This window comes from Vombatus ursinus, unplaced genomic scaffold (genome assembly GCF_900497805.2).
Source record: "Vombatus ursinus unplaced genomic scaffold, bare-nosed wombat genome assembly UNPS02014798.1, whole genome shotgun sequence".
Taxonomy (NCBI): Eukaryota; Metazoa; Chordata; class Mammalia; order Diprotodontia; family Vombatidae; genus Vombatus; species Vombatus ursinus.
In genome coordinates, this window is record NW_020954576.1 from 12,420,790 (window position 1) to 12,436,049 (window position 15,260).

The 15,260-nt window shown below is 33.7% G+C and overlaps 1 protein-coding gene across 1 annotated transcript in view; it reads left to right on the forward strand.

Annotated features, from left to right (window-relative positions):
• The window catches only part of LOC114050041 (ryanodine receptor 2), an 811,539-nt gene that overhangs the window by 364,555 nt on the left and 431,724 nt on the right, over window positions 1–15,260 (forward strand). Inside the window, exons 12-13 of the mRNA XM_027871576.1 lie at window positions 5,888–6,044; window positions 13,861–14,025. Of these exons, the coding sequence (XP_027727377.1) occupies window positions 5,888–6,044; window positions 13,861–14,025 (322 nt within the window). The remainder of the gene's footprint in view (window positions 1–5,887; window positions 6,045–13,860; window positions 14,026–15,260) is intronic.

Sequence of the window (15,260 nt, forward strand, 5' to 3'; positions counted from 1 at the left end):
AATTAATTATCATGAGAGTGAATGTGAATGGAATGAACTCATCCATAAAATGGAAGAAGATAGTAGGAAGGATTAGAAAGCAGAATTCAACAATATCTTATTTATAGGGGCAGCTAGGTGGCACAATGGATAAAGCACTGGCCCTGGAGTCAGGAGGACCTGAGTTCAAATCTGGCCTCAGACACTTGACACTAGCTGCGCGACCCTGGGCAAGTCACTTAACCCCATTGCCTACCCCCCCCAATACATATATCTATATCTATCTATCTATCTATAGGCAGATAGATAGATAGATAGATAGATAGATGGATATAGTATTTATAAATAATAGAGTTGAAACATAAGCATTCACACTGGGTGAAAATTAGGGACTAGAACGTTGTCTATTAAGCTTCAGCTGAAGTAAAAAAGATGGAGTTAGAAATCATGATCTTAGACAAGGCAAAAGAAAAATAGACTTGGTTAAAAGAAATGGTGATAATATGATGAAAATGGTAAGTAATTCAGAAAGGTATCATTGAGAATGAGTTAATAATATTAATACTGAAACACAAAAACACCAAATGACATTGCATTTAAATAACAAAAGGAAAAGCTAAATGAGTGATAGGGAAAAAATGGCAATAAAATATAATGGGAAATGTAAAGGTACCCCTTTCAGACCTAGACAAACCTAACAAAAATATAGAAGAAAGAAATTAAAGAACTTAATAGAATTTTAGAAATTTAGATATGATAGAGTTCTGGTGATTAATGAATGGGAATAGAAAGGAGTATACACTCATCCCTCAACATTCCCTGGAAATAGAGGCACAGGGCCACCTCAAATGTGGAGAATCACAAATAAATCTAGGACCTATCCCTAACCTTTATTTTTAATAATTCTGGTCATATTTATTTAACACATAAAACAGTACAATGCACTCATAAAAAAGTTGCAATTTCTATCTATGCAAGAGAGATTAGTATCTTGCCTCCTATGCAGAGTCTTTGCTGCTTTTGTTGTAGTTGCAGCACCTGCTTCATGAATTTCCTTCTCCTACAAAAAAAAGCACATTTCAAAAAACATGGGTTTTTGTTTTTGTTTTTGTTTTTTTTGCTGGAGAATTTCATGTGACTGAGTCTGGATGGTAGAGAGACAGAGGAGATGTTCCCAAAGAGAGTGCATAACTGGTAGTTCTTTTGCATACTGGCACTTTTAAGAAAATTAACTGTTTATAATACATTTATGTATGTAAAGTTTTGGTAGTAAATGTTAAAATATATCGATAATTTAGTAAATAAAATTTTAATAAAAATTTATGTGTGACTTACTAATTGTTGTATAGTTTTTTTTTTGTTTTTTGTTTTTTTGTTTTCTGTTTTTTTGTGAGGCAATGGGGGTTAAGTGATTTGCCTAAGGTCACACAGCTAGTGAGGGTTATGTGTCTGAGACCGGATTTGAACTCAGGTCTTCCTGACTCCAAGGCAGGTGCTCTTTCCACTGTGCCACCTAGCTGCCCCTATAGTTTTCTTTACATATGTACATTGTCTACAGTTTTCCACAGTATGCCACAACTCTCCAAAAATTCCCATTTAATCATTGATGGTCAACTACAACCATAACTGTGAATGTGAAACATGTGAATGTCAAAGGATGACTGTACATATTTTTCAGCTGTGCACAGCATCTTTACAAAAAATGACCATGTATTAGGGCATAAAAACCTCAGAAAAAATAACGAAAAATTAAATACATTATTTCTGAACTGCAGTAAAATATTATATTTAACAAAAGGAGACTGAAGAAATTATTAAACTTAATTGGAACCTAAGTAAATTAGTCACAAAGAATTGTTAGTTTAAAAAACAAGTCATATAAAACATATAATGGCATTAGAAATAAAGACAGCAGTGATAATAGCATACAAAATTTGGGGGATGCTACCAAAGAAGTATTTGGAGAAAATTTTGTATTACTTAAAGCTTTCACCAACAACAGAGAGAGAAAAAAGAACAGTTCATTGAATTAAGTATGCAAATAAAGACCTAGAAAAATAACAAATCGAAAGTCCCAATTAAGTACCAAAATTGAAAATTTGAAGATAAACAAAATGGAAAACAAATGAAGAATTGGTATAAATAGAGATTATAGTTTAAAAACAATAAAGAAGCTAAATCAGTAGTTAATTTGATGTGAAAAAGAGAAAACAAATTACCAGTATCAAAAATAAAGGGAAATTTACAACAAATAAAGAATAAAGGAGATTGCTAGAAACTACTTTGCCCAATTATATGCAAATAAAACCAGTAACCTGAATGAAATTGGTATTTCCAAAAAAATATAAAATATGCAGGTTAACAGAACCAAAAATAGTTAATTTTAAAAAGCCAATCTCAAAAAATCACATTGAATAAGTCATAAATTAGCTCTCAAATTAAAAATCCTGAGGCCAAATGGATATACAAGCAAATTCTATGAAATAGTCAAGGAGCAATTATTCTTAGTGCTAAACAAGCTTTTTGAAAAAAAAATAGCAAAAGGGAGGGGCCTACCAAATTCTTTCTATTATATAAATATTGTCTTTATACTTAAAACATGGGTAGTCAAAACAAAGAAAAAACTACAGATTAACATCTTTAATGAAAACTGATGCAGACATTTCATATAAAATATTAGCAAGGAGAGTACAGCAACAAATCATAAATATCATATTCTATAGCCAGGTTGGATTTTATACCAGCAATGCAGAGTTTGTTTATTATTAGAACTATCAAAATAATAGTACACACTAATAACAGCAACCCAGATCATATAATTATATCAATTGAAGCAGAAAAAGCTTGTTAAAGATAAAACAGAAACACAATGAATAAACAATTCCTTATTATGATAAGTATTAGCTATCTAAAATCAAGAGTCAACATTATATGTGATAAAGATTAACTAGAGGCCTTTCCATAAGATTAAAGGTAAAGCAAAGATCTTACTGTCACGGTTACTGTTTGACATAGCATAAAAACTGTAGCATTAAGATAAAAAAAATTGGGGGAATAAGCATAGGCAAAGGAGAAACAAAATTATCCCTTATTATATACTATGGTTTACTTAGAGAAGCACAGAGTGAACCAAAAATTGAAGCAATTAATAAGCTTATATAAATCATTAACATTTTTAATTTCTAGGCATTCTAACACACTATTTGTGGAATTGTGAATTTTGGTCCTTGCGTTCTGAAGGGCAATTTGGATATGCTTTGATCTAGACATACTACTGTAGGCCTATATCTCAAAGAAATTTAAAAAAGAGGATCAAGACCTATATTTACAAAAATATTTGTAGTAGGTCTTTTTTTTGGTAGCAAAGAGCTAAAAATTAATGAAGTGCCTGTCAATTGGGCAATGGGGAAATACATTATGATATATTAATTAGTGGAATATTATTAACTTGTAATAAATGACTAATGAAATTGTTTCAGAGGGATGTAGGGAAGACTTGTACATAGTGATCTAGTTTGATGTGAAGAGAACCAGGAAAATAGTTCATATGGTAGCAGCAACCATATAAAGGTAAACAATTTTGACAATCTTAAAACTGACAGGTCCAGCGACCAACCATGATTCCAGAGGACCCGTGATAAATTACACTACTATCCACCTCTTGACAGAAGTGATGGACTCAGGGTGCAGATTGAGAATATAATTTTTTTGACATGTCCAATTTAGGAATTTGTTTTGCTTTGCCATGTATATTTGTTTGAAGTGTTTTCTTTTTCTTTATCTCAGTGGAGGAAAGATGAGAGAAGAGAAAATAGATTTTTGTTAATTAAAAAAGTAGATTTTTTTAAGAGAAAAATTGTTGATGTTACACACATGTTCTGGTTTCACTCTCCCAGAGCAAGGCTGGCTACATCTCCCTCTCCCTTAAGATTGTACAGGTACTTGTTATTGACTCAAACCATATTAATAGCCACCAATGACTAGCACTCCAGTTCAGTTTAACCACTTAACATCAATAAGCTTTAATAAAGCTATATTCACTTCAAAAAATATAGCAAGAACAGAAGTACCAAAATTTCCCCTGATACTTTGAGAGCACATTCTCCTTTATAGCACCTTTGTCTCTGAGTAGAGTTGGCATTTAGCACAGTTTCTGCATAGCATTGGTCCCCCATCCAAATGTGACATCATTTTTGGATAAGTCCCAGTCTTCAGCTACTGCTGGCTGGGTTTGAAGGTCACTCTTTGGGGTGTTAATGTTAGGCTGACTGCAAAACTCCTTCATAGACTCAATTTCTTGACTCTAATAAGTACTCACCTAAAACAAAAGTACAAACACTGAGACAGGCAAAGAAAGAAGTCCATATTCAGGTGACCACATGTTAGTCTCAGATGAGGTGATGGCTCAAGACCTTTCCCCTTATACCATTGTCTCTCACTGGATGCTGTCTACCAGGAAGAAGTTGTTTGAACAGGTAGTCAAGCCAAGGGAGAGAAAGAGGCCAAGTCCACCTTTTGTATAGTTCCAAAGTATGCCAAAGTACTTTTGCACAGTACCAAAGTATACACAAGCCTAAAGTGTGGTTTCTTAATTGTAACCAATAACTGAAACTGCTATCCACAACACAGTTAGCAGATTCAAGTCAATTACAGAATATGTATTAATGCTCCAAAGTATCTGTAAAGCATCATCTTGACTAGACTTCCTAGCCTCTTCCATAGAGAATTATGTTAGTGGCAGTCTTTGTATGTTCTTAGAGTTTCATGGTCCCATTCTCTGTTATACTGGTAACTTTGGAGGAAAACGTTTCTGTTAAGAGAGGAAGTCATTATTCACTTTGTAGCAGATTGAGACTTTAGTAAGAGGAAAGGAAGTGGAGGCACCAAGTATAAACAACTTTTTAAGAATTTCTTTGTTGAAATGAGGGAAAATATTATATAAAATATGACAGCTTGAGGATATGATAGGGCCTGGAAAGGTAATTTTTAGGGATTTTAGTTGCCTTGGTTTGTTTTGTGGAAAAACTCGTTCCTTTTATGTAATCAAAAATCTTGCGTGGTCTTCTCTAGCCTTTGTTTGGTCACTACCTCTTCCCTTATTCATAGATCTAAAATTTTAATTTTTTCCTTGTTCCTTTAATATGTATATGATACAGTATTTTATGTCTAATTTATACAATAATTTGGAAATTATTTAAAGATCTGATGTAAGAAATTGGTCTTTACCTAGTTTTTGCCAGACTGTTTTCCAGTTTTCCTAGCAGCCTCTTTGTTAGAAAAAAAATTCCCTCCCCAAATCCAAAATTCCCTCCCTCCCTCTACCTCTTCCTCCACCCATTGAGAAGGCAAGAAATACAATTCCCATTATACACATGAAGGCCTCTCTATTTCCTAAGCTATTTCAAATAGTTTTTATGACTGCTGCTATGCAGAAGTTTGAGATCTAGCACTTACTCCTTGGTCCTCTTCCTCGTCACTTTTCATCATTACTTTTCTATATACTTTTGACTTTTTGTTACTCCAGATGACCTTTTTTTTTTTAGCTCAATATTGTAATTTTTGGGTAGTTTGATTAGTATGACAATCAATATATAAATTGATTTGGGTAGTTTTGCCATTTTTTCATTATGCTCATGAGCAGTTAATATTATGAAAACCAGGCATAGACCAGCATCTTACACATATTTTGTGTGTATGTAATCCAGTTAATGATCAGGCTTTGATTATAGTATTGACCTTTGTGCCTATAAAAATAGAGTTAATATAAAAAGAAACCATCTCAAAAATATCTTGCTATCTCAAAAAATATTTCATGGTACAACTTACATTTTTGTGTCTTTGACTGTTAAAGATTAAAATAATATACAATAACTCAGTTTTAGAAATTAATCTTAACTTTTCTTGTTAGATGGAGTGGGAGCCACATCAGATGGGGTCAGCCATTCCGACTGCGGCATGTGACAACAGGGAAATACTTAAGTCTCATGGATGACAAAAGCCTTCTGCTCATGGACAAAGAGAAAGCTGATGTCAAATCAACAGCATTTAGTTTCCGCTCTTCTAAGGTAGGAAACAATTTTACTGTGGTAATCATTCTGTTTCTCTTAATTCCTTCAATTTTTTCATTCATCACAGGTTTTTGATTCTATGACATTGGAAAAGCTTAAGAAAATTATATAAACATATTTGAAAGTATATCATCAAATTTCCTGTTTATTTACTGTGAAACCCATTTCCTGAATTACTGAACTCCAAATAGGAACTCTGTACAGAGTTTAAAGTATTCTTAATTGTTTATCAGTAAAGCCTGCACAGACCACATTCCCTCTGTATGCTACTACTACTATTATCACTACTACTACTCCTAATACTACAAGTACTACTACTACTACTACTACTACTACTACCTGATCTATTTCTCTACATATATACATAAATATGTATGTATGTGCATAGATATAGCAGTATTTTCCATTTATGTTTTGTTTAATAAAAGTAAAACATCTTTCTGCACTGAAATAGCATTCAGAACAATTTTTCCTCCTGAAATTATGATTCTGTTGTCCTGCTATATTTACTGTCAGAATGCTATATGGCACTCATTTTACTAATTGTCATATTTGTGAGTTTACTACTATGTAATTCACAAGTATTTTCACTATATTCTCCATTATGTATGAATTCAAGTTGCAGACATGGCATTTTTGCACTTGGATTCCTGAGAGTCAGGGAGATGTGTGCCGAAACTAAATAGGTTTGTTGTTAGTGTTCAGTTATGTCTGACTCTGTCACCCCATTATGGGGCTTTCTTGGCCACGATACTAGAGTGGTTTACCATTTCCTTCTCCAGTGGATTAAGACAAACAGAGGTTAAATGACTTGCCTCAGGTCACATAGCTAGAAAGTGTCTGAGGCCAGATTTGAACTCAGTATTCCTCACTCTAAGCCCAGCACTTTATCCACTGAGACACCTAGCTGCCTCAAAGATTAGGCTACTGTGCTTATTTGTTTTTATGTTTTTGGACCTAATCTGTTCCACTGATTGACTTTTCTATTTCTTAAACAATACTAAATCATTTTGATAATTAAAGCTTTATAGTATTGTTTTAAATGTGTTACAGGTAGGTCTTATTAATTCTCACTTTTAAAAATTATTTTTCTTGAGATTCTTGGCCTTTTGTTTCTCCAGAAGAACTTTAGTATTATTTTTTCTAGTTTGATAAAGTGTTCCTTTGATTGTTTAATTGTTATGCCACTGAACAAACAAATTACTTGAATGGGCAATTAATATTTCTTCAGTAATTTTGGTGTGTCTTTATTTGAGTAAAGGGTATTTTGTAGCTGTAGTTATATAACTGCTGTGTGTCTCTTGTCAGGTAAACTCCCTAGGGTTTCATACATTCTATATTTATTTTAAATGGAATTTTTCTTTCTATGTATTTCTGCTGGGTTTTGTTGGTAAAATATAGAAAAACTAATTATTTATGCCAAATAAAGTAGTGGTATTTGCTAGGTCAAATAGTATGCATAGTTTTATAGCTCTTTGGGCATAGTTCTACATTGTTTCCCAGAATGCATGGACTAGTTCACAACTCCGCCAACAGTGTTTTAGTGTCCTGATTTTTCCACATACCCTCCCACATTTATCATTTTTCTTTTTTGTTATGTTAGCCAATCTGATAGGGGTCAGGTGGTATCTCAAAGTAATTTTCATTTGTAATTCTCTAATCAATAGTGATTTAAAACATTTTTTTAATGTGACTATTGATAGCTTTGATTTGTTTTGGAAACTGCCAGTAGCTATCTTTTTACTATTTATTACTTGGGGAATTTCTTAGATTTTTATAGATCTGACTTAGTTTCCTATATATTTGGGAAATTAGGCCTTTATCAGACAAATTTGCTATAAAAATTTTCTCCCAGTTTCATACTTTCCTTCTAATTTTGGTTGTATTAATTTAGTTTGTACAGAAGCTTTTTAATTTCATGTGTTCAAAATTATCTATTTTATTTCCTGTGATCTTCCTTATCTCTTGCTTTGTTATAAACTCTTGCCTTATCCATTGACAGATATCCATAGGTACATTTCCCTTTATATGTATATAGGTATATTACCCTTTATGTCTAATGTCCATTTTGACTTTATCTTGGTATAAGATGTGAGATTTTAGTTTATGCCTAGGTTCTGCCAAACTACTTTCCAGTTTTTTCAACAATTTTTTTCAAATGGTAAGTTTTTACCACAAAAGCTTGGCTCTGGCCTTATTAAGCACTAGATTATTATGATCATTTTCTACCGTATTTTGTGTACCTAATCTATTCCATTGATCTACTACTGTATTTCTTAGCCATTACCTGATTGTTTTGATGATTACCATTTGTAGTATAGTTTGAAATCTGGAATTGCAAGGCCTCCTCCTAATGCATTTTTTCATTCATTGCTTTGATAGTCTTGACTTTTTGTTCTTCTGTATGAATTTTTATATTTTTTTACCTTTATAAAATAATATTTTATTAATTTGATTGGCATGATGCTGAATAAGTAAATTAACTTATGTAGAATTTTCATTGTTATTATATTGTCTCCACCTACTCATGAACAGTCAATATTTCTTTAATTGCTTAGATCTGTCTTTCTTTGTGTGTAAAGAGTATTGTAATTGTGTTCTTATAATCCTTGTATTTATTTAGGCACACAGACTCTGAAGTATTTTACACTGTCTCCAATTATTTTACATAGAATTTCTCTTTCTATCTCCTGCTTCTGGGTTTTGTTGGTAGCACATAGAAATACTGTTGGTTTATGTTGGTTTATTTTTATATCCTGCCACTTTGCTGAAGTTGTTAATTGTTTCAACTAGTTTTTCAGTTGATTCTCTAAATATACCATCATATTATCTGCAGAGTGATAGTTCTAGTTCCTTATTGCCTGTTTTTATTCCTTCAATTTCTTTTTCTTGTCTTATTGCTATGTCTAGCATTTCTAGTACAATATTGAATGGTATTGATGATAATGGACATTCTTACTTCACTCCAGATTGTACAAGGAAGGCTTCTAGCTTATCTCCATTACAGATAATGCTTGCTGTTGGTTTTAGATAGATGCTATTTATTGTTTTAAGAAAAGCTCCACTTTTCCCTATTCTTTTGGTATTTTTTATGAAGAATAGGTGTTGGATTTTGTTGATGGCTTTTTCTGCATCAATTGATATAATTGTATGATTTTTGTTATTTTTGTGTATAATTTGGTCAATTACACTGATAGTTTTCCTAATATTGAACCTGCCCTGTATTCCTTGAATAAATCCCACCTGGTCGTAGTGTATGGTCTTTGTGATATGTTGCTATAATCTCCTTGCTAGTATTTTACTTAAAATTTTTGCATTGGTATTCAGTAAGGAAATTGGTCTGTAGTTTTCTTTCTCTCTATTTTTACTCTTCCTGGTTTAGGTATCAAAACTATGTTTGTGTCATAAAAGGAATTTGGTAGGACTCCTTCTTTATCTATTTTTTCAAGTAGTTTGTGTAGTATTAAGATTAATTGTTCCTTAAATGTTAGGTAGAATTCACATGTAAATCCATCTGGTCCTGGGTTGTTTTTTTTTTTTCTTCTTGAGCTCATTTCTTTTTCTTAAAGGGCATGAGTTGGACATTGAGATAACAAAGTAAATGGACAAGGAATGATCAAAATGAGAAGAGAAGAAAATAATAGAGAATATTTTCACAAAACTCAATGGGGAAGAGAGCGCCTAGGAGAAGATGGTATTCAACAGTGTCAAATGTAGCATATAGTTTGAGAAGGATAAGTACTAAGAGAAAAAAAATCAGATTTGGCAATTAAGAGATTATTGTTACCTTTGGAGAGAATAGTTTCAGTTGAGTGATGAGGTAGTAAACCAGATTGTAAAAGTTTGAAGAATGTGTAAGAAGAGTGGAAATGAAGGTGTCAATTGAAGACAGCTTAATCAAGGACTTTGGCCCTTTGATTTAGAAAGAGAGAACAGATATAGGATGATAGCTTTGGAATGTGAAAGAGTGTGTGTGTGTGTGTGTGTGTGTGTGTGTGTGTGTGTATGTGCATGCATGTGTGAGGCATGTTTGAAGTCAGTAGGGAAGGAAATAGAAAATAAGGAAAGGTTTAAAATTCAAGGCGGGGTGGAGTGGGAGTGGGGGGCAAGGGAGGGAATGATTGAGATTGCATTCTTCTGGAGAAGATTGGAACAAGAAGAAATCAAATGCACATATCAAGGGATTGTCCTTTGTAAGGAGAAATGATGCTTTTTTGTTAGAGTATTGGAGAAAGGAAGTAAGAAAGAGAGCAGGAATAATGTGGAGGGGTTTTGAGATAAAGAGAATGAGAGAAGAGAGACCTTATGTCAGATGGCTCCAATTTTCTTAGTAAAGAGGTGAGCTTCTCATCTGGGAAGGAGGTAAAAGGACTTGTGGTAGGCTTCAAGAGGGAAAAGAATGTTTGGAATAGTTCTCTAGTGAGTGAAATAGCAAATCAATTAGGAAGGAATAAAATGGTTGTATTAGTGTAGTGAGGGTCCAGTTGAAGGTGGATAACCTGAATTTGTAATATACTGAGTCAGTACAGTTGTGTGACCCCCAGTTTCATTCAGCAGTGTATGAGTAGAAGCCGAGGAAGTAGAGGGTAGGAATAATAAAGAGCTAAGATTTGGCAAAAGATGAGCAACTATAGGACTAGGGGACAAGGGACTCAAGAACAGATGACAGTGTATATTTGAAATGCAACCACTGAGTTGAGATTCAAAAGAGGGGAAAGTGAAGTGAGACTAAACCTAACAATCTGAGAAAATATTGAGGGGTAGAGGATTAGAAGTCTTGATGAGGGTAAAGAAAAAGTTTAGAAGGGATAAGGCATAAGAAGAGGTGGAAATGGTAAGATAATATATCCAGGCAGGAGAACATCAGAGCTTATAGAGAAGTGGAACACTTATGGGTGATGGTAAGATATAGTGTGTAACCATTCCAGTGTGTACTTGAGGTGGAGAGGAAGTATAAGCCATAGGTTTAAGGAGACTGAAGTATACAACATACAGAAAGAAGTTAACATAATAGCATAATCTTCAATAAACCCATATGCTTCAGCTACTGGAGTAAGGATTCATTATTTGACAGAAACTGATGAGAAAACTGGAAAATAGTCTGGTAGAAATTAAGCCAAGAGCAACAACTCAAACTATGTACCAAGGTAAAATTCAAATAGATGAGTTAGATATAAATGGTCACATTTTAAACAAATGAAAGGAACAGAGAAAAAAATGGCCTTTTGAAACTATGGATAGGGGAAAAGTTCATGACCAGGCAAGAAATAGAGATCACAGGAGATGAATTGGACAATTTTGATTACATAAAATTATTCAGTTTTTGCATAAACAAAACCAGTGTAGTTAAAATTAGAAGGGAAGCAGTTAACTGGGAACAGTACCAGGTGATCAGTTAATACAATAATGACAATATTGTAAAAACAAAAATACTTCGAAAGACTTAAGAATTATGATCAATGTAATGACCAACCATGATTCCAGAGAACTGATGACAAACCATGTTATCCACTTCATGGTAGATGATAGGTTCAAGATATAGAATAAGACATTTTTGGACATGGCCAATGTGAGAATTTATTTTGCACTTGTTATAAAAGATTTTCTTTTTCTTCCTTTTCAATTTGTTATGGTTAGGAGAAGGACTAGAGATGTTACTACAAAAAAGGAAATGAAAAAGAAAAGACAGTTTTTGAAAGATTTTTTTTGATGCATAAAAGAGAATTGAGAATTAAGGTCAGAAATAATCACATGCAAGAAAGTGACATGTTGAGTTTATTAAGTTTAAAAAGAAAAGCAATCTATATACTATAGAGACAGGTAGTTTCATAGTCCTTCTTTTCTATTCTATGTGTATGGAAATTCTTACTTATTTTTGTTAAGTTCATAATAAAAAATAATTTTAACTTTAGAAAAGAAAACTGAGGAATTATGAGGTTTTGGAATTTGATAGAGCATTATTATTAATGTTGGAGGGTGTCTAACAAGGGTAGGAGTTGGAGAAGAAGTTACTGAGCCAGATGCTGAAATTCTTGAGAAAGGAAGAAGAGTGACCCAGTATATAACAGCTACCATGCTGTGAATTAGGTGGACAGTTTTTATTTTATTTTATTTTTTTTAGGCAGTTGGGGTTAAGTGACTTGCCCAAGGTCACACAGATAGTGTCAAGTGTCTGAGGCCGGATTTGAACTCAGGTCCTCCTGACTCCAAGGCCAGAGCTCTATCCACTGCGCCACCTAGCTGCCCCTTGGGTAGACAATTTTGATTGAGTAAGCTTCAGAGGAGAAGAAGTTGTTTAGTGCTGGTGGTAAACAAGAGTTTAAAAGTGTTTGGTAGGGAGCAGGGGCATTCCCGCTTAAGACTAGTGTGTTGGGGAGTGTATAGTAAGGTACAGCCAATGACAGAACTGGATGGCCAAGGGCACAGTGTCATTAAGGGGAATCCAGGACTCCATAAGAGTAGAGAGTATGAGAGAAAGAGGTGCAGAATGAAGGGAAATTTATTCACTTTGGAACAGAAATTTTGGAGAGCCCATGGAAGGTGCAGGTGGCCTTGATATGGGTGGTTTAGGGTTAAGGAAGGTAGGAACAAAAGAGTAGAGGTAGAAGTAGGGCATGATTTTCTCATATGTGGTCAGTGATTGATGGCAGATGAATTGTAAAATTGGTAGTCTCCATGAGTTGTTAAGAGAACACTGGGCTAGGCCTGAATAGGTTGCCTCTAATCTGCTCCTAAGTTCCTTCTCCTCCTGCAGGGTGATTACGCTAGGGGTAGACTAGAGGAGGTGGTGGGCAGTGCTTCTTTGCTGGTAGAGCATTTCATTTCTAATTCTTTCAGTTGTAATTCATGAACATTTATCAAATACCTATTCTGTGTGAAGTATCTGACTAGTTTCTGGGAATACAGAGCTGAAAAATTATACGTTTATTGTCCTTAAAATGCTTGTAATCTAATGGAAGGAATTAAAAAATATATATGTGTGTGTGTGTGTGTGTGTGTGTATACATACAAATAAGTATAATATTAGGTGAATATGAAAAAAGTCTAGAGAAATAATAATTTTGGGTTTTTGGTAATTTCTCTGTTCTCCTTTCTGAGCACTGTGATATGTATGATTACTTTGGTCTCTGCCACAGGATCAGTATTGTGATGTGGTAAGAATTCTGAATAAGAATAGTTTTAGTCCTAATAGAGAATTTTAGTAGTTGGGACAGAAAATGAATGGGATGCAGATCAGAATATTGACCAGGTCCAGGGAAGGAGAGATTCTCATATTGCTGTTGTTTGTCCTTCCTTCTCGAAGAGAACCATGACATCAGAAAGATGATGCCATGACTTGCAAGTGACTTGGATTTAAGTGAGGAGGGCTGCGCAAAGTCACCAGCCTCACTCTCTCTTCCAGAGCCATCTGGGTCCAGTGGCAAGATGTATATCAGGACAACTGGAGATGGTTCCCCTGATATTCCTAGGAAAGTTACAATATCCAAAGATATTGGAAAAAAAAGAAAAGTCAAATAAAATTTCATGAAGATTTATATAATTACAGTCATTTTTACTTTTGTTCATTTTGGGGGGGTGTTCTTTATACATTTCAATACTTATACTTATCACTGGAAGTTAAAATGCATAAAAAGAAGAGTAAACTTAAGGCAGTGCTTTTCAGAATTTCTAATTTGCACACTAAAACTAATGAATGGAATGGGACTTAGATAAAGGAATTTCTTGCCTTTATTTTTATAACTCTTCTTTGCCTATCTAATTAATACTGTTATAGTATAATTGTTAACATATAACATTTCTTTCTTCCGTCTAGGAAAAGCTAGACATAGGAATGAGAAAAGAAATAGATGGTATGGGAACATCAGAAATAAAGTATGGTGATTCAGTGTGTTACATACAACATGTAGATACAGGCCTCTGGCTTACTTACCAGTCTGTGGATGTGAAATCTGTAAGAATGGGATCGATACAGCGTAAGGTAAGATTATACAAAAATTCATCTGATGTTGTTTTGCGTGACAAATTACATAGTAGATATATTAGTAATGATTCCAGTGTCCTCTTTGCCAGCATTTATTGTGTCACCTATTGACAGGTCAGATATCACTATCATGAATTCTTTAGCACAATCTGATTTTTATAGTGGAATTTTGTTGCAATTATTAGATTACTAGATTTTTATATCCCCAGTTTTTTGGCACTAGAATCAAACATAGCATCTCTTTAGTTAATTTAAAATGAAAAGAAGTGCTCTGAAAATAGCAGGAGAAATTGTGTCAATACAATGCAGTTATTGCCAGTTAAGAAAATATCTGCATCTTTGCTTTTAACAAAAAGATAGGCTGCAGGTATCTGAGTAGATAAAATATCCATCACTACAGTAGCGTTTTTCCTTATCAGATTTATGACACACTTCTAGAATTGATATCTAATTTCCTGGTAATTGGATGGACCATTGTTTTCTCTTATCACAATATCATTTCTTTTTTGTCCTCTATTGATCTTCATCCAACTGTTCTCTGTTACGTTCCCAACTGTAGTTTATAGATTTCTTATATGAATGTGTTCTTTTGATCTAGAATGGTATTTTACTGTCCTTTTATCTAATTTGATTTTTTGACTAAGGTATACCTTTCCATTGCCACATTTCAAGTCTGAACTTCATCCCACAAATTCTTATTGAAGCCTCTGAAGTTAAATTTAGTTCCTTGCATTAAGATGTCTAGTTCAGTGTGATTTTCCCATATTCTTATTTGTGTTTTGATACCTGACTTCATTAATATTATTACTATCCTTTTTCTTTAATATTGTCTCTTATGAATTACTGTTCCTCTTTACTAATAGTTTTCCCATGTCAATTTTTTTACTCTGTGTGGTATCTGGCAAAATGGAAAAATGTAGATTGTCTTCTCCTTTCCCTCTACTTTTCAATTTAAATTTTGGTTGATCAGATATGCAAATCTTTAAGCAGATTTCCTGGACCTTTTCAGTCTCCATCCCTTGCCAAAAGTCTACATGTTAAGCTCTGCTACAGACATCTCAATTCCAACTATTCCAACTAAACTCTCTTATTTATTAGCTTATTTCCCAACACTGCCTTTCTCTCCTAAAACACTTCCAATCAGTAGCAGTGACAAAAACACTGCTTGTGCCACCAAAGTCTCCAGTTTCTTTCCTTGGACTTCTTAAATTTCTAGTGATTCTTATTTGGTT